The sequence below is a fragment of the Molothrus ater genome, chromosome 3 (assembly GCF_012460135.2).
Source record: "Molothrus ater isolate BHLD 08-10-18 breed brown headed cowbird chromosome 3, BPBGC_Mater_1.1, whole genome shotgun sequence".
NCBI lineage: Eukaryota > Metazoa > Chordata > Aves > Passeriformes > Icteridae > Molothrus > Molothrus ater.
The window spans coordinates 35,791,019-35,818,225 of record NC_050480.2 but is presented as its reverse complement, the minus strand read 5'-3'; the positions used below and the strand labels follow the sequence as shown (position 1 = coordinate 35,818,225).

The window sequence follows — 27,207 nt, the reverse complement described above, 5'->3', positions numbered from 1 at the left end:
ATGGCAATCTAAGCTGTATGTGAAATAAATGGCATCTTTCACTGACAAGTTCTAAACTAGCAGGTTGTTTTGACAACTAACTTTTACCACAGTTTTAAAAAATGCAAACTTAATTACAGATCCTAAATTAGGCTTACAATTTCATTTTAGAAATCACTTACTCCTAAATCAGTTGGATTCATTAATAAAAAAGAGCAAGTTCTCTGCTATGTCTAAAATAAAATTTATGCCAATTTTATTGAATATATGTTTCACATTACTATCACTGTTTTACTGAGATACAACATTAAGCTGAAAGCTACAATAAAATATTTCAAGAAATGAGGAACATACATTGACCTTTCTTTAGATACTGGTTATTGTTGTGTGACTTTATAACAACCTTTTCTTAAGTAAAAATACAGTATAATTTCGCAATAGTAATTTTCTTCACTGCTATTTAAGAGCAATGACCAATTTCAGTTATACAGCTTTTATAAATGTACACCTAAAGTATTCATGTTCTCTAAATTTACTTATGCTCTCAAAATTTTCCCCCAGCAAAAGAAAGGTTTTCAAAATTTTCTCACGTGCTCTTCAAATATATAAACATTAAGATTTAAAGATTGAATATTTAAAATTAATGAGTTTTTTACAACTTTGTAAGCTAATTTTGAAAACCAGGAAACATCAAAAATCCATCCTGTAAATTAAATTCAAAGTTGGAAAATGCTGACACTTTAAAAAAATTCTTGAAGTGTTCATTTAGTTTTATTTTTAAAAAGAGTAAGAAACTCAAAATGCCACCTAACCAAATCAACACTTTAGAAAAGAAATCTTGCTGATATGCCAGAATCGTAAGAACCTTCAGCTCCTATTTCTGAAATGTTTGCAAACAGCAATATTAGATATGACTTCCACAAAACATTGCATTGTTCTACTTCTACTCCTGCTCCAAAACTTATGTAACTCCATTGACTTCTGTAAGGATAAGAAGTATTTTGGCACTCCATTTTTTTTGACAACTGCCTACCCATTAAAAACACAAAATGCAACTCAAAATGCTTTCCTGTGCTTTATATTCTCTCGCCATTGCAGGGACAAAACATTCCCTTTTACATTTGCAGACTAAGCATGCTACTAAAGAAGGCAGAAGCACTGCTTATATTTCCTGATGCAGTATTCACATTCTCTGAACAGAGAGAGACATGGTTCTCTCTCCCAGGATTTTTCCTAGGGAAGGCAGTGAGAAACTCAGAGAAGAGAAAACCACTCTTATCTCTACTTGCTGCGCCTGTTGTTTGGCACATGGGGAATGTGTTATGGAGATTGCTTACCAAAGGTGATTGGTTAGTTGGATTCTGGTGATAGTTGTTTGGACTGATTGGCCAATTGGGTCACAGCTGTGTCCTGACTGTCTCAGACATGGTCAGGTTTCTCTTAAGTACCATTTTAGTACAGTATCTCTTTAGTATAGTATTAGAGTAATAAAACATAGCTTAATAAAGCATTTCTTCAGCCTTTTGAAATCATAGAGTCAGAGCACATTATTCCCTACGCTGGGGTCGCCCTGCATCAACATCCCTTCATACTGGAAAAAAAAAGGAGGAAGAGTTTGCTACTGAAAGATCTGACTCAGAGAAGCAAACACCATAAAAAACCCGAACACTAAACCATGAACTGGCACAAACTGTCCCCTGTCACTGGAGCCTTACCTTGTTTTGGAGACCTGGTCCTCGGAGGGAAGGAAAGGGTTGTTGACAGTGGCAGAGGAGGTGTTTCCAAAGGCTGTGAGGCCCAGCAGTTTGATCTGAGAGAGCCCCAAGGTGCTGGCATCCCGAGGACGATGGAGACGGAGGCAGACAGCTGAGGCAACTTCAGCTTTTACCAGCTGGATTTTTATATAGGTGAGACCACTCGTGATAACAGGAGTAGACAAAGGTAACATATTGACACCATCCGCGCTTATTTCAACAGACACTGATGAAGGGCAAGCTACAGAGTAAGATAAGAAGGTTTAATACTATTTTAAAATCTGTACCAGTTTGTCTTCATCATGGCTACACGGTTAGCACTTAAAATTCAGAAAACAGAATGACTTAAATGGTCTCAGGCAGACACTACTACAGAACTGCAGCTGGAGAACTTGACCTGGGAGACGGTACATGTCAAAAAGCACAAGCATTTTGAGATATGGTATATTCAGTTTATTTCAAAGACTTCAGAGAAAGAATAGTCCTGTCACTGTAAACACTGTTTCTCCCCATCAGGGTTACAATATCAAGAGCTGAAAATCTCATGCTTTTTCCCAACTACTATACACAAGCATTTTGCCCGAAGAGCCTTGACCAATATCACTTTCTCACTGGGTTTTGGTGAGCATGACAAAGTTTTTTTTGACATATTTAACAAGAATGGCACATGACATCTACTACACTAGAAAACAAGCAGAGGCAGGGACTTCTGTTCTCAAGGAAAGCAGAATTTGCAAGCTTTTCAAACTTATTTTACAGGCATTACTCAAACAACTTCACAGCTTTAGTTCCTCTGATTACACTCTTTGTATTGTATCCCAACCATCAAATTTTTCAACTGGCATCAACATCAGTGAATCTACTTACTTGCCAGAGAGGCCAGGTGAGGCTGGATGTGGATCTCCTTGAGCAGCACAGCTGCAGGAAGGTGAATGGTGAGGTCACACCAAGCTTCCTCAGGTAAAAATATGTATGACCATGCAGCAGAGCGAGCCCGTCTGTGGGGAGGAGTAGCCTGCAGCAGCACTTCAGCAGGCTGGGCAGTGGGGCTGCTTGAGGTGATTGAACCTTCAAAACAGCACCATTAACACTGATTATTAATGTTTATTAATAAAACCTAGATTAATTTACTACCCGAACTGTGGAAAATACCTTTTTTGTTCCTGTTTAATCTCTTCTGCTTTATCAGTAAATCAGTAATATCCCATATTTAATGCTCACTGCCCAGTTACTTTTCTTTTACTCTGAGCTGTTTTAAATAGGCAGCTTATATATCCACATGCATATGTATGTCCTTGAAATTTGCTAGGGGAAAACTGCTGCCAAAATTCTAAACTTACTCTCAAGAGTACATGACAAAATCAAACCAAATAGAAAGGTGCAGGTTAAACAGCAATGCTTAGAATTTTAACTCAGTTAATTCACAGTTAACACATTTTAAATACTAAAATTACATAAATTACTTTAAAACCAACTTCTGCAACCTTTTTTCTTTAAACAGCTTTCACATGAAAACCCTTTCCTAAAAAAAAACCTGTCAGAATAAAAAAAACCTGACCACAGTTGCTGCTTCTTTTTCTACTCCCAGCATAAGTTAAGAATGATGAAGGAAGATGTAGGCTGTCTTCTTTAGCAGGTTATATGGCACACAAGACCAGATTTGAGCTGTTCCAAACTCCAGGTACTTGGGGTGTTTTACTGTAAAGTAGCTCCAGCCTGACCCCACAACTAAATGTCTAGCAGCAGCTGGATATTGATAAACTTTCATCCCAAAATGAATTGAGCCCATCTCAGAGAATAACCACATGATGAGAATCAGAATGTACTACATAGACTATCAAATGATGGGAATTAGAATGTGCTAAGTGAGGGTAACCAGAAGGTTAATTTTAAAAGCACACTCCTGACTGAAAGTTAAATATTAAGAGAGATGCCCTCATGGCAGAATATCAAGAACTGCAGCATTTTGTAAGCTGGAAGATAAGGTAGGCAAGAACCTACCACCACACATGCTTAGGATTTTTATTGTTTAAAGTAAAAAAGAATGAACATGTGCAGGATTCCTAAATTTACCATTCAGAAATTTATGAAGAGCAAAATAGAAGATTTCCAGTGGTCCCTATTCTACCAAATAAACCTCTTTTTATTGTCTTTCACAATGCCATTCTTTTTGACACTCTTAAATCTGAATCCCAGGACTGAACGGACTGCTTTCTCATCCAACAATCTCTCCAGAAATTTTAAGATTAATCCCCTTTGGTCAGTGAGACAAACTGTATGAATGCATTCAAGGGCTGTACCAGGCTAGTGGGCAGCAACAGAAAACAAAGACACTAGTACTGAAAAGGAAAGCCTTTGTAAGATACTGCAGTACCACTACCTCTTAAAACACACACATTTTAGTTAACTGGCAGCCATTGTATTGATATCAGAACAGCACTGAAATTCTAACAAATGCTTGTGCAGGTCACTTGAGAGCAGTCAGAAGTAGATATGAGAGCATCATCAGCAATATCAGCTCCAGCTTCACAGAGCTCAGGCTCATTCACTATCATCCCACCATGCCATGATTTTGTACAAACTCCACCAAAATTGATGTGCCTTGAGAGAAGTTACTGAGTCTCACTATGTCTAAGGCAGATGGTGGGCTGGAACCAGGCATCCCCTGACCCAGGGGAGGAGAAAGGGGCTCACCTTGATGTATTGATTAGACACAGTTCACTCTCTCTCCTTCTCTCCCCTGTCCACATAAGGTCTTATTACCTCTGGTGGAGGGGACTAACCTCATGCCTCAACATTACCTTGAAACACCAGCAACCCCTCTCAAAAGAGGATTTAGTAGTATTGAAGCATTTGACACTATTGTATTACTTTTTGTTAAGAACTTGATACACATTGAAATGACTAGTAGATAATAATCTAAGAAAAAGAGGCATTACTCACCCAAAGGTGCAAAATTGTGAATTCCTTCTGCATTATCAGGCTCAGAAGCGAGCACTCTGGCTTTCAAACTGCTGTCTGTCGCTTTGGTGGGACCAGAATCCAGGAATTTCATTATAGTTGAAACCATGCTTCTTGCTGTGTTAACAATAGCTCTTGTGCTTGTTACCATGTTGTTACAGATAAGTTGAACACCACCTGTGTATAACGTGGGCACAGAGAAAAAAAATACTGCTCAGGAGTGCACAACAGATTCCACACAAGCAAAGGCCTGTTTAATAATACATGTCAACACATATATGTACTCTTTAAGTGCCAAAAAGATCTAAATCAAACTCTTTAGTTGATGTGGCTAAAGAAAAGACATTCTTACCCATATCGTGGAAAGCCTTCAGTGCTTCACTTGTATCCAACACTCGTAAAATGAACCAGAGCAGTGGCTCAGATAACTGACATGTGGCAAGAGAACCCTAGAAGAAAATTAATTAAGAAACACATGGTTTCATACAAAATTAGTACAGTAGAAATTCAAGTAACAGCTCTCAGCCTCCTCTTTTAGTCGGCAAAACTACTAGAGAAGAAATGCCACCACAGCTAATCTCTCTGCCACCATATACAATGCCATGTTCCACATGGTTCAATTCCTTACACAGGAAAAGTCTTTGGGGTATGGAAAAGCTCAAACTCAGGGGGTGAGTATCTTCTCAGAAATATGAGTAGTGAGCATTAAAATAGCCACAATAAATGTGCTTCTCTAAATTGCACATAATAAAATATCTGTTCCATCTTCAAGCCTTTTGTCAGAAACATTTACAGGAATGTCAAAATGTTCTTAGAGAAAATTCTTTCCCTCTACCACAGGCAACAGAGAGAGGCTTCCTAACTTCAGCACCCAAATGAAGTGAGGCTGTAAAACTGTTAACATTTCTTTTACATAGCAATACTTTAGTTTTCTGACCTTATTACTGATTACAGAGTCAACTACCTTGAAGCACAGCAAGCCTCAGGGAACTCACCTGCCTTCCCATGTACCCACAGGCCATGTAGGTAAGAATAGGCTGAAGCATCACTTGAACTGTTGTTGCTTTCTTACTAAGTGTTGTCAGGATGGTGAATAACCCATCTCCAACTGATATTGCATCTAAGCCACCATGAAAGTTCTCATGTTTAGTCAGATGTAAGCCACTTGCACCTAAACAAAAGCAGACAGTTCAAAGATAACGAACTGAGACCTAACAAACCATTAATAGCACATAAGAGAACTCAAGAATATTCAAATGTTCACATGGATTTTTACTAAGTAAAAATGGACCAGTTTTCAGGATCATATGACTTGCAATTACTGCTCCCAGATATGTATAAATAGGAAGACTTGACCCAGGAAGTCAGAAAATTTAAATCAAATCAGACCATAAAAATGAGTGTAATTAGTGAAGGAAACAGGGTAACTACAAGGATTGGAATCACTCCTAGCAAGAAGCAACTGACATTTAAGATCTTTTTCCTGATAATAATAAAGTGCCCTTGTGCTGCCCAAAACCTCCCCAAATATTTAACGCATATATTTCTATCAGAAATACCTCTCCTGGCATTCTGTTTCTCACTATTAAAGCTCAGGATTTATTCAGGACAATTTTCTGAATATCAATTATCAGCAATATTGACTACACATTGCTGAGATTACAGACAGTAAGCAAAACAATAGTCTTCCCATGGAAGTGAGTACTTCCATAAATACAACTATCTTACAATCATATAACTGTGATCTGGAAGAGTTGTTAAAAGTGGTCTTAAATGTAAGACAACCCCAGAATAATCCTGTCCCATTCAGAGAAACTGAAGCTATATGAACAAATAATAATAAAAATCAATGTGCTCAAGTGATCTTTGGAGCATGTCTTAAACCTTTTGGAAAGAGAACTGCCAGGTGTTTGGCCATTTTTAAACTGTCAAGGAAGCAAATATTGATAAGCAATGCATGCAGAGCAACAGATAAAGCAGTCCTAAGACCCAGCCTCTGTCCAGCCAAGAAAAGTTAATTGGAATGAATAATAGAGCTGAAGTCAAGTGAGCTGGATTTGCTGTGAGGGAGGACCTTCAGCTAAGGACAAAATAGGATAGGGTGTGAATACTGTTACTGGTACGATTTTCACAGTTTGCCATTTACAAAACATAAAACCCTAATGAAACAGACACAATGGTCATAAAAGGAAAAACAGAATGAAAAATGTTTAAATTTTAAAGTGAATTACTCAGGGCCATCCTGGATCCTGACCAGCTGGCTTGCCAGATGTAGTAAATTAACACTATTGGCATAAATTTTGACACCAGAGCCACTACCTATCAGTAACATTTGCAGACATCTTCTTGTTTACCTGTCCTGGTAGCACCTTTCCATACTGCATTAGTTATTACATATTTATTACTATATGCTCATAACTGATTTTCAGATCCTCTGTAACCCTGGCTGCAGTCTCGCAAAATGTTTTTTTTTTTTTTTTTCTCACAGAAATTGTTGGGAGAGAACTTAATATAGTTTTTCTTGAAGGAACTAAACCCACAAATAGCTGTGTTACATATTCCCAAAATACACGGACAGATTATTTTCAATAACCTGAATTAAAAACCCTTTGGAAGAACAATTCATTGAAGGGATCAGGTGGCCCAGAAGCCTAATTTCAATGAAAAACATTTTCAAAAAACTTTCTTTCCAACCTGTCCTTAAAAAATGCAAAACAACTGCCAGACAAAAGTCAGTGGTTTGGAAAGACATCAAAGTTGAGAAGAGTATCTGAATTTCACTCCAAAGAAACACACACCCAGAACAAACTACTTTCAGTGTTCATAAGTGCATTTGCAATATGACTCCAACTACCCAAAGTGATGGAGGAGATGCTCTGGAATTAATTTCAGGAAGGTTCCAACAGCACAATGCAGGCTTGTCAAATTCTGCTTCCTGTTTAATTTGACTACTACAGATAACTATCTCTTCCTCAATTGCTTTCATGCTGTAATAAACCACTGGTCTAATATTCATGAGGGCTCACTGAACAAGTAACTGTTTCCTGATAATAGCACTGGTTAAGTTTTCTATCTTCTTAAAAGAGGCAGCACAGAGAAGGCCAGAGCAACTTGCTTCAAAGTAAGAAAATGAGTATAAAGAGAACAAAATCTTACAACTATTACACCTGAAATGGAGTGCAGGTCTTTGTCTATCCTCCTGCAAAATGCTCAGCACATGCAGAAATCCCTGGTATTTCAGCCAGTGGTTTAACTTGTGCAAATAAATTCTTATGCTACCATCACAGCACACCAGTAAGTCACAAAGACAGGTAGACTCTGAGAAAATGCACCTCAGATAAATGTCTGACAAACAGCAGCTTTGATTTCTAAGTATCATCATCTCCCTCAGTTCATAGAGGAAGATCCCATCCACATATATATGACTGCAACTCCTAAAACATGATGTTAATGCAATTTCTGATAAAACAGAGGAATAGTTTAGGTATTCTATGAAAGGGACATGATTGTAATCATTATTTTCCAAAAGTGATTTAAAAAAGGAAAATCATCCAGTCCAGCAAACAACTGAGGTAAGGTGTCTTGTAAGAAGACTCATCCTAATTCATCCTAATGCATAGAGGCATTTGATGGCCACAGGCTGAAATGCAGGAAATTCCACTTAAACATAGGAAAAAGGCTTTTCTACTTTAGGAATGATTGAACATTATAACAGGTTGCCCCACAGCAGCTGTGGAGTTCAATTAAAAACCCATCTGAACCAAGGTACTGAGCAATCTGCTCTCAATTGAGGTGGCTCTGAGTTTGTGCAGGAAGGCTGGACTAGACAATCTCCAGAGGTCCTTTAACATTAAGCATTCTGAGATTCAGCAAATTCAAATGTCAAACACATTCCTGTTTGGTTTCAATTACTGTCTCCCACCTCCTGTTAGGGGCTTTGTTCATGCATCGGTTTCCCTTTAGCTTTTTCTCTCTTTTTTTCCTGTCACTTCTGTAACACATTCTTTCACATCTACACAGCAGCTTATGAGATTGCAGAAGTTTTAAACATTTCACCACCCAAGAGACCTTGCACATTACTCAGAAAATACCTACCAATAATCATGGCCATAGCACTGCTGTTACACTGGCCAAGAGCAGACAAAATCTGGCTCATAATTTGCTGGTTGGCCAACACCAAGTCTGCCACGTATGCAGTTGATCCTTGAGTATTAGGGTTGCTTCCATTGCCATCTTTGCCTCCTGAGACCTTCTCCTCATCAGACACACTGTCTGTAGTGCTGCTTGCTACTGGAACACGGGCACTGTATTCTCGGTTACTGGAAAGCGGCAGTTGAACTAAAATGTTGATCAGTTTTAATAAATCAAACATGAGCTGATCCCTTGTCATTTCTCCACAAACTGCTTTGGCATCACCTGGACGGATAATGTTGGCAAAAAGCCCTCCAAAACAGGCTCGAGCACCCACAGAGCTGTCTGAGCCACTGCGAGACATCACTTTGTCCGAACACGTGATGTAATGATGCACAAGAAAGGTTATGGACTCAATCACTGCAGAAATAGTGCTGACTGATACAACTTCAAAATTCTGTTCCAGGTGAATTCCAAGAGTTTCACTTGAGCATCCAATGGTCCCTGGCCTGTCTGGAAAGCACCCCTGAAAGAAACAAAAGAAATAAAAGAGGAAGAAAGAGAGATATTACAAGTTATACAGGTTTGGGTGTTTGAGTGCGGTCTTTTTCCTTGATTTTTTAAGGATTCAAAAGCACACCAGACTTCCAATAAATAAAAATCCAGCTATTTCCAGAAATGCATGTTGAAGCAAAATCTAATCTTCCACCTGCATCAAGTTTCTGTAATTTTTAATATACTGGTCATTAAACAGCCTGCAGAACCTACTCATGCCACCACCTTCCCGATACTAGTAAGGATTAAGAGGTTAGCTTTGAAAAAGGCTAGGATTCATCTTTTGTTTTGTAATTCAGGTAATTTTGTAGGTAAATACTTGGAACAGTCTACATACAGGCTGAACAGTCCTGTTCAGTTCTTGGTGAAAAGTTTCCAACATTTGCAAGAAAACCTCATGGAAAGCAGTCACATAATACTTTAATATCATGAGGATTATTTAGTTGCTAACAGGAAATCATGATGGATTTTCTTCTTCCCATTGATCAATCTTAACTGAACTTTTAAAATTAAATACAGAACAAAACAGTTTATAGAAACAGCTCTGAAAAAATATTTGGAATTTAAGTCATTCTAAAAGGCAGGAAAATACTGCTTTTCTTTACAACTAATCTTATGATCAGACACAGTACAGTTCCATAATTATCTGTGTTCTTTGAAATAACCATGTAAATCCCTTCCTGGTGCTTTGCTTCCATTTCATGGCATTTCACAAAAAACCTTAACACGTTTCAAAAACTACCCTTTCAGTGGTCTCAATACCTTATTTTAAACAAATGCTGGCATGCAGATACACACTCCAAGATTCACTGTGAATTAATGATTTTATTGTATTATGACATGTCTCATAGAAATCACTGATCATCTATATAACTTGGTAAACACCACTCCTATAATTTAAGTTACAAAGGTAAAATCTCTCGGAGAAGGCAGAAACCATTTTCTGTAAGATTAGAGAATAGATAACACCAGTGCCACCTACTGGGAATGCAGAACGGAGGAAACTCATCCCTAATTATGGGAAGCCTTTGTCTGGAGATGAGCAGAACATTAATACCAGAAAGAAATGCTTTCTAGTGTACTTCAGACGAAGCAATTGCCTTATTTCCAGTGTACCACTGAGACAAACTCTTGTGCCCATCAGCTTTGCCTTGAGGAAGCAGAACTGTGCAAGATGAGCCACAAGCTCTTCTCTCTCCCCTGGCCAGAGGCACTTCTCTACACTAGTGAGCATCAATAGGCCCCAGGAGAGTGGGACAGAGGGTGTTTTCCACTGTCATGTGGAGAGAAAAAGAACCCACCAAAGATAAAGCAGTAAAAATGCATATTGCATAAATAGAATGATGCAATCTCACAATTCATCCTACCATGTGAGAAAAGACATCTGTACTATTTTTACTATTTTTCTATTCCAGAAACTATGAGTTTCTGGAGTCTTTCATTAATTCAGACCTCTCAGAATAGTTTTTTAAATAGGTAAGCTCATCAACAAAAGGAATTACTTCACCAAGCTTTAAATAAAATCATTCCGACATTTTAGTGCCTCTATTGACACTCCCTCACACAGACAGATGTGTGTGGATTCCAGATGCACTTTTCCATGTGCCAGGAGCAGCCCAGGTCCTGCTGCTCGTGCTGCAGCAACAATGATGATTTCCATTGACATGGCAGATACACATCTGAGGTGTGATTCACAATCACACAGATTTTAAAGAAAAGGAGGGCATGAAAGAAAAACAAACATGTAAGATTTACCTTTCTGTTGAAAGTATATGTATTAACTTCAATAAAAATTCACTGAACATCTGAGGACAAGTTGAAGAGAGGTGCACCTGTAATCGAGTAAGAAATTCTTGCATAGCTTGTGTTGCTGTTGGCCCAACCTAGAAGAAAAGACATTTTAGGAAGAATTATATACAACTAAAATGTCTTCAAGAACATTTACATCTTCTAAGAACAGGAAAGTATTTCAGAGCTTAACTTGATTTTTGAAATTTTTTACAGCATCTTTACAAACTAATCTGTATCCATTTATATTATGTATTTTTCTATTATTAATCACAAGTCAAAAGCAAGAAATTCAGTTCTTTGTCTTTGTTTCAGCTTGAGACTCTCTTTTCAGTAATGCAAACTGTACTCCATACAGAATCCACTTCTGTGCTAATCTGAATGTTTTTTCACAAAGTACATACTTAAGTATGTACTTTAATGGCACTATGCAGTGTTCAAGTTCTGGAAATGACTATGTATTTTCTCGAAAATTTGCTGGAAGAAAACCCCGTGGAACTACCAGGTGTTTTCTGTCTCTCAAACTGAGACTCCTGGCAAATACTAGCTACAGTTAAGTTCACTTGGGCTTTTTTTAAAACACTATTCGCAGATATTTCAAAGATGGCAAAAAACAAGAAAACATTAATTGAAATTAGGAGAGGCAGCAGATACCACATGAATTCAGAAACAGGAAGAAAATGAAGTATAATTTTAAGTTCAGGAATTCTTAGCTATTAAAACTTAATCTTCATTGGCATTTTCATCCCAACCCAACAAGACTTTGGGAAAGTAACTGAATGGAACACTTCATTCACATATGGCATCCTCTCCCTGTGGCAAGTCTCCAGAGAGCTGTGAAAAAATACCAGCACTACTGAGAGTGTATCAACAACATGAATTTCTCTATGGCTGCTCACCAGAACCAACTAAGTCTATAACTAGAAGAAGAAACAAGACAAGGATATAATACATTGTGAATGAACACATATTTCTGTCAAGTGTCTTGAAATCCTATTGCAAGAAGTTTCTCTTATTTTAGTTGCTCATTACCTGTGGACTGTGTTGATTTGTTCCATGAGGGTTAGTGCCAGAAAGAAATTTCACTAACACATGAATAAGGTTGGGATCTGACACCAACAATTGGGCAGTACTTTCCTGAGCTCCAATGGCACTGCTTGGACCAGCTTAAAAATAAAGACATAAAAATTATGTGTGTAATCTTGAACATTAAATGTAAATCAAGTAATTCTAGTGCAAAACCCTTATATTTATTTCATGACGTAGAAACATTGTCAGCTAAATCAGGTACCAAAAACTGCTTACTCAGGACCACAATTTTGAGTTTTCCGGTAAGTACAGATACAAAGTCCCAAAACCATCTAATCAGTGTTCCAAGCTTGCTAAGGCAGTATTCCTGAAAATCAAGATTAATTTTGCAGGTGCAACAGATACAGACATTTTGATTTGTCTTTTTTTGTTAGTCCAACACTTCAATAAGGCTCTAGTGCATTTTTTAGTTTGTCAGACAGAGACCAAGTGTTCTGTTATCCTGTAAACAATCATAGTATTTTTGTTCCTGGCACATGCAAAGACTTCTCAGAATAAAACTGTAGGGAGCTTAACAGATAAGAACTCTGAAGACTGGAATTTGAATCAAAATAACCCTTCAGTGATCAAACAAATGAGCTTTATTAAATGTGAAGCCTTACTCTTGCAGTACTAGTATACTGAATCAGTTCAAAGCCTGAACAAAGCCCAGTATGAAACAGATCCTGTGGAAGTGGGACAATGCTTTCTGATCAATGCCATCATGCCAATGTTCCCTTTTCACGACTGGCTCAGGTACACAACTGCACCCTGGGGGAGTTACAGGGACATTCACACATGGGTCTGAATGTGATCATCCCTTCTGATAAGGTGTGACTGACTCAAGAGTTGACAGTACATGTGCTTGTTAATTAAGGCAGTTATTCCAAAAATCAGGCCATGATCTATTCTCAAATACTATGAATAAGAGTGAAGTCTCAGTTTGTGCCTAAGTCTCTTTCATTAGTTTTTTGCTCTACTTCTTCATCTGATGGCAAAAATTTCAGCAGATTTTTGTGAGACTGAATTCAAAATACCATCACAGAAAGTAAAAATTTTGCGAACAAAGTGCATCTTAAAGTCAATTACTTGAAATGGCAAATATGAAAAAAAGATTCATAGGCAGTATTTAAAAACTACTTCCTTTAATTTCTATCAGCATTGTGGCAAAATCTCATTCCCAAAGTGAGATTATTTCTAGTGTGTTATGGAGCAATATAGAGAATGTGAGATATTTCTGGTATGCATAGGGAAATGAAATGGCTGGATTTCTATTTTAATAGATTCAGCTGCTGGGGGCTTATTTTCAGATAGCTGAATATAAGCAGTGACTGGTGCCTGCATAGTTACAGAAATATTCCTACTCTGTTAGAAAAACTTCAGTCTCATTCACAGCTACTTAATCACTCCTCTCTGCTGCTACTTCTCCTACTACAAAACTAATTCCCAGAGATCATTAGCTAGTCCTAAAATGTTTTTTGGAAGATACTGATGACTTACTTATAATGACATTTTCTTTTACCATAAGGGTTTCTGCTTCCCACGGTATAAGCAATTCAAGGAGCTCACTCTTGAAAAGCCCGAAGTTAATGGAGAACAAAAGCATGCATATGACAGAAGGAATGTTCTGGAAGTCTTCTGATGGAAGCAACATTCATTTGTACATCTCTAAAACTGTCAACATAAGAAAACCAACCAAACAAACTTACCATTAAGCTGCATATTTGTCATGAGTGTTAGGCTGTGAAGCACAAGGCACCACGTCCGGAGTAAAGTATTAGGATACCATGCCAGAACTGACAGGAAGCTAGTTACTGAAGCTGTCAAGAAAAACAGTTTTTTCCAAGTTTTAATCTTCAAGGTATTACTATAAATTTCTAATTTTTACTGCAAGGTGCTATGCTGATTATTGTTATTAATATTATTGTTCCTTGCATCCATTTTGTTTTGACCACTGTTGTCACTGTTCCTGCAACCACTGTTGCAGGAAATTAGGAAAAGAAGCCTCACCAACGCTTCACAGGAACTGGCCCACAGAACTTTCTACAGTGTACAGACCCTGACATGTCAAAGAAAACGATACAAAGAAACTCGTTTCAAATGTACTCAGGAAGTCAGTGTAACAGGTTCATTATATCAGACATTAACATTTATAATTATCACCACAAGATACCATAGACTTCCTTAATTAAATATATAACAAATTGAAAAAAAAAATAAAATTCAGCATGCCTTCATACTAGATTAGTAGTCTGATGCTCAACAGTAATGGAGCTTTCCCACTCTGCTGACCCCTTTGTTAAGGGAGGGATCATAGGATGGTATAAAGGAGATTAAATTCGTCAGAAAAATGCGTACAGTTGCAGAGTTCATCTCAGACTAAGAAGCATATTTTAATGAGTCCTTTTGGGAATAATTCTGAGTTAAGAACCACAAATGTTACCATTTTACCATTTTATAAAAATTGAATGAATCAACTCTCTGATACACTCTAGCAATGTGTTTTCCGCTTTAAGATGAAAATGAGACCAAGAGTTCTTTAATAAGAACATAGAAATTATCTCAACACTGATCTTATCAAAAATACTTACTGCAATACTTTTTGCTTATTATTAAAAATTGAGTATTTAAAAAAAACCCAAACCCAAACTCATTTCCCATATTTAATGTATTTTACCTTGGTTTAGGGAAACAACAGGTATTCGGTTAGCATTATAAAGGAAAATATCAGCACCACTATCTTTACTTCCAGAGGAGCTGGAATTCAGGCTTAACGTGAGCCACAGCTGCAATAGGGATTCAAGCTGAAAGAAAGGGAAAAAAACCCACTATGAGAACAAACTCAGAACCCCAGAGCATCAAAATTTTAATTTTAAAAGCCTGATCTACATTCTCAGCTGCTACTATTTCACTGCACACACACACTCACTCTCTCTTTCACTGGATTTGAAAATTCTGCTAAACATAATATTCAAGGCAAATTCAGCCTAACTAGAAAATGCTTCTGCTATTGTTTTTGTAATTGATTTCTTCCAAATAATTTCTCTGAAGAAGTTTCTTCAAACTTGTGTTAAGAAAATGCAGCTTTACACACTGTTTGGAAATATCTTTATCATAACCCTATAACTGTAACATGTACAGGTAGGCTTACAGGTTTGCAGGGAAGCTTTTGGAATGTTATTAAAATGACAGTTTCCCAGTCAACCAAAATTATTCAAAAGGCCCATTTATCTAATGAGAAACCTCAGAGATGCTAATGCTTACTCTGAATAATTCCCCCGAGGAACATAACTTTAGATATTCTGGGGAAGCATCAAGGATGTTTAAACATCTCATCCAAAACAGTTTCTCGCGTAAAGAACAATTGAGGGATGGAGTCAGCCACTCTATCCAAATATGGCATTCCTTTGTATGAATCAAGAAAAGCATTGCTAAACCAGTGACTTCTCAAAAAGCAAACTTTTAAATTTGCTATTACCATACAGGATCATTGGATAATTCAGACAGGAAAGAACCTTTGCAAGTTATCCAATCCAATCTGCTCAAAGAAATGCCAAAGAAGAGATCAGACTTTGTCACTTGGGGGTTTATTCAACTGGGTTTTGAAAACCTCCACAAATGTCATTAAGTGTCACTTAGTGACATTTTTCATTAATAAGCAAACAATTATCATTCAGTGGACATACAAACTTGTTTTTAAATATGCAAATGTATACCAGTTTTCCACTGTAACAAGCAATGCCTGCTTTCACAAAGGCTTTCAGAGCTTTGATTATTACATTGTTCTAATTTGTCTACTACAGTACTGTTGTCCATGACATATTCATAAGCAATGAAGCACAAAACCTAACAGATTACTTGAATCCTAGGTAGCAAGAAGTAGTGGAAAACAACTCTCAAATTTCGAGAAAAATACTATCAGAACATTTAAAATTCAAAATTCTCTACCTGAACATGGTGGACTTGCAGCATGGAAAAGAGTTTGTTGAAGCATGCACTCAGCATAGGTATAGATGACAACTGCACAATGAGCTGGGCATTTTGGTTAGCAGCATGTAATCCCCTCAGCAAGGAATCATCTGTGCCACTGGGAGACTGCGTCACTAGAAAACAAAACAGGGCACCATTCCCCCATGAATTACTCTGAAAAGTTGCCAGAAGTCATTTCATAACTATTTCCTGCATTTTGTACTTAAGTGAAAGACACTTTTTTATAAATTAGAAGAACATCTTCAACACAGTGTTCAGTTGGACTACTGACTGCCATAGTAGTGGCATACTTGAATATCAAACATTTCCATCTTGACAAAAACTGTTTGGAACCGAGTCCACACAAATACATTTTCACAGCTATTACAGCAGTGCCCTGGTAAGACAAACAATTGGAACATCTCTTTTATCCATTACAGTGCAACTGTTGCAGACAATAATGAACTTCCAGAGAGTAAACTCCGAAGATATCACTAAACCTACTCCATCACTACATACTCAGCCAATGACTGCGCACATACTGAAGTACCCAGAGGGCTACAAAGAAACACATTTTAACAAGATGTGCAGCACAACTCACTGAAAAAAGGTTGAAAAGTAAAACACTGAGTGTTTTTGTAACATAAAGCTCACTGAACAGCTGAGTTCAAAATTGTATTCAAGTATTTTCACTTTCATCACTCAGTAGGTGTAACTGTCGAATGCAAAGAGTTTTCAAACACCAAGAATGAAGCTTCACACAGGAGCCTAATCTTTGCTTGCACCTAAACCTAAAACTGAAAATTTTCCCTTCTTTGTAGCATAATCCACATGCATTATTGACTGTTTCACAAAATGTCTTAAATACAGGCATATAAGTTAATCAGAAATCTGAATAAAGAGCTATCTCTAAAGTTCAGCCTAATAAGAAAATGCAAGCAAAGTGTAACTTTTTCTCAGCTACTAAGTGACTACAAACACATTACTAAAAACTTCAAAGCATCATGATCATTATGTGAAGAGAATGATTTGACAACATGTAGTTACATGTAGGAGATGTGTTTGTTAATGCTTGTAGAATGGAATCAGCCTCCAGTGTGGACATCATTTTCAGCATCAGCTCAGCCTGCTGCTCAAGTCCAACTTCCAGACGTGCATCTAAAGCTACAGAAGGCAACAAAAAAGGTAAAACTGAGTATATCAAGGACATACATAATTACAGAATCATAGAATATCCTGAATTGGAAGGGACCCACAAGGATCATCAAATCCAACTCCTAATAAAATGGCCCATATGGGCATTGGACCCACCACCTTGGTGTTATCAGCACCATGCTCTGAACAACTGAGCTCATCTCACCTTTGTTCCTCTAATTTTCGATAACATTCTTACAGACCTGAAATATGTAATTATTGAAATACTGTATTTCTGTGAAACAGACCCAAATTTCTTTCCACACTTACTTTACTATCACACATGACAATCTGCATATGTTCAAGTCATTTCTTCCTAAGGCAAGAGCTCTCAAATGAGAACCAAAAAGTTGTTTTTTCCCAGTGTGGCAAAAGAAAAATTTATCACCCATTTCAGTAGTACTCCTACAAATGAAACAAGTGTGCCACTTCACTCCTTTGGGGTAGAGCCAACTACAAAAGAGCTTCCAAAATTTCCTGAGAAAATAGAAATGATTTAAAACTGCCTATAAGTGCATTCCAAAATGTTAGAAAGTAAGATTTTCTGCTATGTTGGGCTTTTTTAAATGTAAGTTTCACATTATATTCTCTCAGTTACTACAGGAAGAAAAAAAAGTGGCATATATAAAATGTAATTCTTTCCTCTTAAAATACATAGATATTGCTAAAATAATTTCTTGTCCTAAGGTGTCAAATACAGCATTACAGAAAAGAAACCATGAACAGAACTTCAATTCATTGCTTACCTTGAGAGACTGATATGCTGACAGTTTGTGATCCGTTTTTCTCTGTAGTTACAGGTGGTTTTGCAACTGGAATTCCAACACCACCAATGTAAGGATTGTAATTGTAGGTGCCATATTCAGCGCCCCAGTAATCATACCAGGTGCTGCTTATAGGCTAAAAAATAAACAAAAAACAAAGGAAAAACAATACATGCCAAGTCTTTAGATTGCCAAAAGCTTTTCATGACTAACAACAAATGTGGAAGTTAAAAAAAATTAAAACTAGAAGATTGGTTCTGATAGCTTTAGAAAATTGTTTCAACCCTTACTGCAGTATAAGCTACTGAATCCTTAGTGATTATCAAAATCCAGCAGTGTAGTTACCTGTCTCAAAGATTCAAGAAGCCAATTTGAAAATGTCAACATCAGTTTTTCTTCTCACATTTGTACCATATTGTAAATTTAGAAGTAGAGCATTACACAGATATTTTGAGGAAGTATTTATAGTGACAGAATACTATACTATACTATTAACTGTACTAATTAAGTACCTTGAAGCCTCAGTGAGGCTCAGGGACTATTTGTACTGGGCTCTGAAAAAGAAACAGCTGAGTAATCTCTACTTGTGTCATAATTTCAGACACTAACAAAGCCTATGTACACAAGGAAAAAAGTAATGTAACACTGTATAAAGGCAATTTGCACATGCTGGTCTTTTTACAGGTAAGATCCAAGACCAACTTTTATTTTTGAGATAAGGAAGCAAATATTAAGAAGGATGAAGAATCAAGAAGTTTTATGGTGATTTTTTGGTAGACATCAAAGCAGGTAATAAGACAATAAAGACATCTTGGATGAAGCTGACTAAAGAGTACTGCCACATTACATGATAGGACAACAAAGAAGGCAGGAAACATCAGTAACACAGAAATTCAGCAGTAAGTGTAATTTTTGGTGGTAGACTGAGATTTAAAGAAAAAAAATGTTTACATGATAGGTGATGGGTGGAAGGACATATGAGGAAATACAGAAAAAAATTTCAGTGTTTTCTGAGCAAGTGGTGAGACAGATAATTTAGGTTAATTCAAATGAGAGGTTTAAGTCAATAGTGAGAGGCATGGAAAAACTCCAAATGTTATCCTTCTTAACAGAGAAAAGACACTCAATATTTCATTATGAACAGTGTGTTTCTTTAAAGTCTAAATATTTTTGGTTTTTCATAGACATTGAGAACATTGTAATTGTACAACATATGTATTTTTAGCCTTAATTTTAGTACAAAGTACTTAGTAATTTTCTTGTTCCCCAGTGAAGTAAATTTTGAAGTGAGTTGCTTCTCTTCTTAGTCTGAAGCCAATCTGAGCACAAGCTACTGTTGGCCTCCTTTTTTAAATACAATACTAACAACATAAACTCATCTTAAGATCAGTCACAGAAATGGTGCTCTGTTCTTAATAAAAAGAACAAGACTAGATCTTGTTTTTCTATTATGCTTTTGTTGTTTTCAACACGTGCTAACGTGTGAGTAAACTCAGAACCTCTTGTTTACACAAGTATCTTCATGCAAAGGTAAAATGTTTTGTGGTCAACTGAGAAGTGAATATTTGCATTCTTTCTTGTCATTCTACATTAAACATCACAAAAAACTAGTAGCAGGATTAAGATAACAAATATCACTACTGAAGAAGTGTAAGAGAGTAAGGACTTTTCTATCTCACATGTAAAGGTTATCTTGAAAATTTAGGTGTGACATACCTTGAAGACTTTGGCTGCAAGGGGATCTTTTTCCAAATCAATATCCAAAGGATCAATATCAACTTCCATCAGGTCTTGCAGTAATTCAAGATCAATGTCCTTATCTTTTTCCAATGATGACAAGGGTGGAGCACCTTGAATCATGAAAGGAATATTAACATTAGCAAGTTAAAATTATACAATGAGGATGCATAATACACTTAAAAGATAATTTTAACCTTTTTACTATTAAAATTTGCGGAAAAAGTTCAAATATGCAATCAAGTTGCCTTTTTAAAAAGAATATGAAAAATAACCATTTTTTACTTGCCAGATGTAAAACTAACTTAATTAATTACTCAATCTGCCTATATTATCCAAAACTATTTATACTATCACCAAAAAGTCTTTTACTGCTACCTTGACAGATGAGTAAAATTGTTTTTTTACTCTTTTCAATGAATACGCACATACAGAATTATGGAATAATTTACCTGTAATGTCATGTGTCAAAGGCTCATCTATGGTTTCCACTAACTGAACTGTGGCCTGCTGGAGAGAGTCATCAGAATCTCCAGCTGAAGCTCCAGCATCTTCTCCCAAAGCACTTTCTTCCATAGCTTCAGCTGCTATAGGTGCCAACAACTCTCCTAGGTATTAAATTAAGCAGACAACTTAATTTCAAACTTTATTACCATTACAAATTAACATCCCAGTGTCTACGCCAATGTCATTTTTTTCATGTAACTTTAAATCCTCTGGGGGCTTATTTCTTCAAGAGGTAATGTTCTGAATAATTACCAAATAATCAGGTCACATAAAATTAACTTTTCAATGTAACTTTTCAACTTACTCTAATTGCAATTTTAAATCATATTTTTACACACTAACCTAAATGTTATGATTTTTTGGGGCTTTTTAATAATTTAGACTGTGTCAGCAGATTAACATAGTGATAAACTCCCCCCCAAAATACTAAAGGAAGAAAGATTCAAGTGTAAGATACCTTCTAAAGAATATGATTTTAAAACAAACCTGCTAGAATGTCCTGCAGCATACAAGTCAGAGAATACTGAGCCCATGCTCCTCCCCAGGAGATGTCTCCTCTGTTAAAGTCGGTTCCAACAAGAAGCAGCAATAATCTTTCTAACTGAGTCTCATTTACAATCTCACATAAATGAATTGTTGGTCTTGTAGCATTTGCAATTCTAGCAAGGACCTATTAAAATAAGAGAGATAAATATATGCCTCTTCATAGTAAACCCTATGAAAATATATAATAACTTTATTTTCTATGATTATTAGATTTTGCTTATAAATAAATCAGGTATTTTTACCAGCTCATACTTTAGAATTTTACAAGTGTAATTACATGGATATAGTTTTTTTAAAGGTAGTTTTTCCATGCAATTTTGAAGCCACAATATTGTAAGTCACACAAAAAGTGACAGATCAGAAAAACTACTTCACCAGAAATGAGTAGCCATTTTAGTGCTGCAGTTAATTCTTACCATCAAACAAGCAAAAATGCAGCAATAGAAAACTAATGTAATGTGGTTGCTACTGTAGCTACATAGTGATGTTCCATATTATGTTTACCTTACAAACAAAAAGAAGTAAATCTGCATGACAAGTAAAGTCCATGGACAAGAGAAAGAGTGCCAGCTTTTGCACTACAGAAATGCAACGTTCGTGTGCCAGTGTAAAGGGAAGTGGTTCAATTTCTGGAGTTTCCTTTGCTGTTGATACTTCTGTATCTAAAGAAGAACGAGGCCATTCTGCAGTTCGACGCAGGCGTATTAAGTCCTTGAAGTGCTGCAGAAATTAAATTTGAAACAACAGTTACAGTTTAAAACTGATCTCTAAATCCTTTCCCACTGGAATCAGTGTGGCAGCAATAACAGAGACTGTGAACTCCTTAAAAAAATAGAAGGAAGTCTAAAAATATATGAGCATCTGGAATGGAATGAAGGCTTTATTGGCAGAAATTTGTTTTGGCAGTATCTTATCTCAGATGACAAATGCATAATCAAATTCAGTTCTGCAAAAGTGCCAATTAAGCCTTACGTGTACTATAACACATATTGAAAATACATATTTTCAAAGTTTCTTTGATATTTCCACACATGGACATAAAGCTACAGTTACAATAAAACAAACTTCATATAAAAATAGCATGGAAATTTACAAGAACACTGACTTTTCAGTTCTTCGCGTTTGATAAATCATCAGGAATTTCTCAATTTCTTAATACTGCCATGATACAAAGTATGTATCATTCATACCATAAATTGAACTAGTTTGATTTTTGATAATGGCTCTGAACTAAAACCTTTCTGACAGAGGGCCTATATGCAATGGAGAAAAGAAGGTGCTTTTATTAATCCTCTCATCCACCAAGGGCATTCATTTAGCAGCTCAGCTCATTGTATCAGCTACACTAGCAGTCATTAGATAATACAATTTCCTCTAATAATCTCACTTAAGCAGTAGCTACCAAAGAAAGAGCTATTTAGTAAGACAAAGGTTTCACTTTCTCCTAAATGCAGTACACGTCTCATGTCACTCACAGCTTGTCATAACTAAAAGTGATTAGTAGGCGAAATAGCAAAACATGCATGAAATGCAACTTTTCAAGGGTGCAGTAACACCTTAACTACAAGAAACTACAAGAGGAAAGATCTTTTGTTCAACACGTTTTTTTAATGCAACATGGCTAATATAAAGTGAGACTTAAAACAGCTGGACAGCACAGTTCAGTCAGTAACTCATTTAAAGGTGTCTCAAGGGGCCCCCAGTGGAGTAGTACCTTGGTATAACCTGCTGAAATAAAGCAGAAGATAGTGCAGGAAAGAACAGCTCATGACAAGTACAGTTAGTGAAAATTTAGGGCCTTATTTTTATGCTAGTGATTTTTTTTTTCCAAAATTACTAGAAATTTTAAGATTTCCTTTAGATTGCCTGTAGGTCCAACATCATGTAATCTCCTTCCACAGACCTATTTTCAGGCATCCTAACAGACATGAATACTTCTTGAACTAGGGAGTAAATATTTCAAGAGAAATATTTCTCTCAAAATATTGATAATTCAAGAGAAATATCACCTAAGTTTGGTAGCTAGAAAGATTTACACATTTTTTGTGTTCCCTGCAAAGTCCATGTTGTCATTGTCTGAAATGACTAAATTTCAGCATCTCCTCTCGTAGCCGAATCAATTCTTTAACTACATCATCGACTCTCAATATCTGGGCCTATTGCAAGATGTCACAACTGAAGTGGTGGGTACCTTCAGGAAGCTAAAGAGCTTATGACAAACTTCAAAAACAATTCTCAAAAGTCGTATTTATTAGTTCAGGAAGACAGACATTGACATGAATATTTTCAATTACTCAACCAGGAAAGCATCTAGAAGAGCATCATGCACAAAAGCTACCCATATAAAGTACTACTTTATCTCTCTATTGCTGCATGTTATCCAAAGTATAATGACATGACTGGCATCCCTGAAGCTACAAATTTATTGGTATTTTTTGCCATGACTACCTAAAAGAATCCTGTAGAACAATAAACTATTTTTCACAGAGCAGTAAGTTTCCAGATGGCTGCTTTTTTCAGTATTAGAATATACTTGATAGCAGCCATGATCAAACAACTTTTTGTAATAAGGTCAAAGTAAGACAAAAATGACTTTGCAGGAACAGGTCTTTTCACATAAAGGACAAGAAGTCAGTTACAGTTTCAGAGCATCGTACCTTTGAAGTAGCCTGCTTTAGTTTTGCCTGTTCTACTAAAAGTTTGTATGATGATCCTTTGTTGCTTTGTATTTTCTCTTTTTCCATCTGTTCCACCAAAGCCTTCTGTTTTGCTTTTAATAAGTTAAGTTGCTAAAAGAAAATGTTAATAGGAATAAATGAAAATTAAAGCAATAAGATGTTAAAAGGATCAGTATGTTCACATGATAGCAATCTTCAGTTCAAACTGTAACTTGAGCTTTTAAAATACTTTTAAATCACAGCTTAGGTGCTTGTACTCAGATTTATGTAGAAAGTACATTATATTTATTGTCCAATAGAGTACAACAGTACAGTCCAACATCTGTTTTTCTAGCAGATCCCTTGCCCCATGGTTTTAGATGAATGTCAAAGAAGTTAGGCAGCCTTTAGCTACAGAATCAGACCTATGCAAAAGCAAGGCTGAATGAGTCCCAATGCCAAAGCTGTTGTTTCAAGAAATGAGATATCCTATAAATGAGACACACTTCTGTGAAAATGGCCACTACCATGCAGGAAGTCACCTGTTTATGATGCACGAGCTGCTTTCTGATCTTTCGGGAATACAGTCTATCAAGGCTACTGTTGCCTTTAGTAGATCTGCTCAGACTCTGAGTGTGAAGGCTATTATTTATAAAACTCCACTGGTTTCCTAATGGAAATAAAATTTTAAAAATTAATCCATCTTATTAAACCCTCATTTAACTTTAGAGAAAAGCCTTTATGTTTCAATGGTTAGCATCTCCATATAGTAAGTAATAAAAAAACAAGCTAAACTGAACTCTTGGCATTATTCAACTGTCCCCACTCATAATAGTATTTCTGTGTGATATTAAAATGCAGTGGTACCATCTTTTTTTCATTATTCTTAGAACACGTAGGCAGGCAAGCAACTCTGTCCTAAGCAAATATAGTAAAACATCTTCATAACATAAAGGCTTTATTTTAATTTTTAGAAAAGATATTAGAAGAAAACCATAGCTAATCAAAGTAATAATAACAATAACGATGACAACAAGAACAACAATATATAGTACGTATTATTACTGCTACTACTATTATTATTAAATAAATGAAACACAGACAAAAACCAATTTAAAGATAGTGGGTACAAATACCAAAACATTTATAAAGTCATACTGCTGGCCCTTTCTCACAATACCAAGTGTCTCAACATGGTGCGTGTTCAATTGTAAAGTCCTGGTCATAGGGTAATATACAGACATTTCACAAATTAAAATCAATCCTGCATTTTTCACTTGAAAAAATGAAAGAGATTACATTTATAAGGAGATGTAGATCTAAATAAGTAGACAAGAATGAAAAAAAGATCACAACATGCATTCTTAAAATCTCTTTTTTCAAGTGAATAGAAAATGAACACCTCCCAGAATAATACTCATAGAATGAACGTTTGATAATAAAGGTGATGTACCTGTCAAAAAGCGTTCCCTCTCTTTTCCATTCAGAGGTTTCTTGGCTGTGGCTGCTTCATCTTCAACAGTAGCTACATAATCCAGTAGTCTGGACACCAGCATTACAACCCAACTGATCATGGGAATATCTAAAACTCCTTCAAAATAAACAAATTTCAGTGCTTTAATAAATTTCTGAAGACAAACATTACATATTTCACATCACTAGGCCACAAAGACTCCACTCCCCTCTTTTTGTTTTTTAAAAGGAGAGAGTCTGAGCACTCATAAATGAGGAAAGAAATCAGTATAAAACTTAGGTGCAAACGAAAATGTCACAGTTCCCTTTGTCTGGTTAAGTTGGATGTCAAAAGCTTTACCTCAACTGTTCAAGCTAAAAATTAAACAGCATTTTTCTTACAAAGAGTCAAAAATTTAATGTCTAAATTTCCTAAATACCAAATGCATGACAGCTACTTGCATTAAAGTACATGAAGTAGGTATCTCAAATTCTACAGTACGTAACTCCTCCATGAAGCAGGGCTCCAATAAGACAGTTATAACCATGCATACTGATACCTTCATCTTCTCCATGAGTGCATTTCATGTAGCTATCTGAATAAGTTGCAGGAAAGCCAAGGATGACTTCAGACTAGATGAACGACACTGGTGGCACTAAAGACTGGCTAATGCCTATTTCAGTCTCACACTTGAAATGCTGTGTTTTTGTACAGGCAGAAAGGAAAAAAAACCCATCTTGCACATCATACAAGAAAATTCTTGGTGCACATGGAAATCCTAATAAACAGTTCCAAAGTGAACTCATGACTGCTCAACAAAACCAGAAACAAATAATATGTAGTAATATGCAAATAATGACCACTTAATTACAGTAATTATGTAAATGGCATAATTTTACCATGTCAACATAGAGCAAAGACATCAGCACGAGAGGTTACACCCACATTTTCGTATCAGTGCACTGTGCTGAGCCACATTTAAGTACACTGCTTTTCATGCACTGACCTCAAAAAAGCTGCAATTAATTCAAACTATTATTAAATGCAGATCAAACAAGAAAACTAAGGCACAGAAATGATCCATCCAAAATCACATGTAGCTGCTGGCATCCAAGCATTAGGATGCAGCCTGACTTGTTAACTGCAGTTTCCTGAGCACACTCTGACAGAAAGCAGCCCATCCCATGGAGGCAGAGGAAGGACCCCAACAGGTCCATAACAGGACTTGGACTGGAACCACAGACTAAATTGCAAGAACAGAAATGAGGAGCACTGGTGACTGCTACACACCTTTTTGGTTGGCAGAATAAAAAGAAAGGATCCTGCTGCAGAGTGAAGTACATACCTTTTCATGCTTCTGTTAAAACAAGACCATTTATTTTCCTTTTATCTCACCAAAAAAAAAAAAAATCTCTCAGCTTCTCTCCCTCCCTCCCTCCAAATGTCTTTGCTTATTCCTTTTTTCCTCTTCCGGTCTCAAAGTTTACAACTTCTCTCCACCCCTAAAACTCACCTCTTGCTCTCATTTTCCTTTGCTTTCTCACTTTTTTCTCAGTAAGTATTCACCCCTTTGGCCCTGATTTATGTGTGACAGTTCTCAAAAAGGAATTTCTTCTGCCATACCTGATGCTTCCACCACACATAATATTGCCCTAGTACTCACCTGTACTGTCCAGGAGGAAGGAAGCTGGAAGACCAGCAAATAAAGCTCTGAAGTATCAGTTACTTCTGCTTCCTAAAGTCCTCCATGAGGACAACTAGTAAGGCAAGAGCTATGAAAGGAATTGGAAGCTGTGGGGAGAGTGCAAACAGAGGTAGAGGAGATGTAAGCTTGGGTTTGCCTCAAACTAGTTAGAGACTATAGCAGGATATGGCCCCGATAGAGAAAGCACATGGTAGATCAGTGGGAAGCAATAGGACAGCTTCTGACACCAGCTGTAGGTCTGTAAGGACAGAGACTCAGCTGGCACTTTACAGACCTCACAAGGCTAAGAATTTTAAACAACTGATGCTTCTATAGTGCTACCTGCACATAACAAATGAAGTAGCCTAGGGTGTGATGTTTTCAAAAATAAGAATTTGTGTCACCGTCGGGGTAGTTAAGAGAACACTCAAAGAAAATCAAGTTTGCAGGATATAATTTC

General features: G+C 36.6%; 1 protein-coding gene across 1 annotated transcript in view; it reads right to left on the bottom strand.

Annotated features, from left to right (window-relative positions):
• BIRC6 (baculoviral IAP repeat containing 6) overlaps window positions 1-27,207 on the bottom strand; it is a 175,842-nt gene that overhangs the window by 83,443 nt on the left and 65,192 nt on the right. The window contains 21 exon segments of the mRNA XM_036380755.2: window positions 1,695-1,974; window positions 2,601-2,801; window positions 4,677-4,871; window positions 5,047-5,143; window positions 5,690-5,865; window positions 8,790-9,290; window positions 9,293-9,351; window positions 11,136-11,263; window positions 12,201-12,334; window positions 13,946-14,056; window positions 14,914-15,040; window positions 16,185-16,339; window positions 17,253-17,369; window positions 18,146-18,299; window positions 19,880-20,013; window positions 20,353-20,508; window positions 20,894-21,077; window positions 21,458-21,673; window positions 23,611-23,742; window positions 24,153-24,280; window positions 25,064-25,201. Coding sequence (XP_036236648.1) covers window positions 1,695-1,974; window positions 2,601-2,801; window positions 4,677-4,871; window positions 5,047-5,143; window positions 5,690-5,865; window positions 8,790-9,290; window positions 9,293-9,351; window positions 11,136-11,263; window positions 12,201-12,334; window positions 13,946-14,056; window positions 14,914-15,040; window positions 16,185-16,339; window positions 17,253-17,369; window positions 18,146-18,299; window positions 19,880-20,013; window positions 20,353-20,508; window positions 20,894-21,077; window positions 21,458-21,673; window positions 23,611-23,742; window positions 24,153-24,280; window positions 25,064-25,201 — 3,523 coding nt within the window.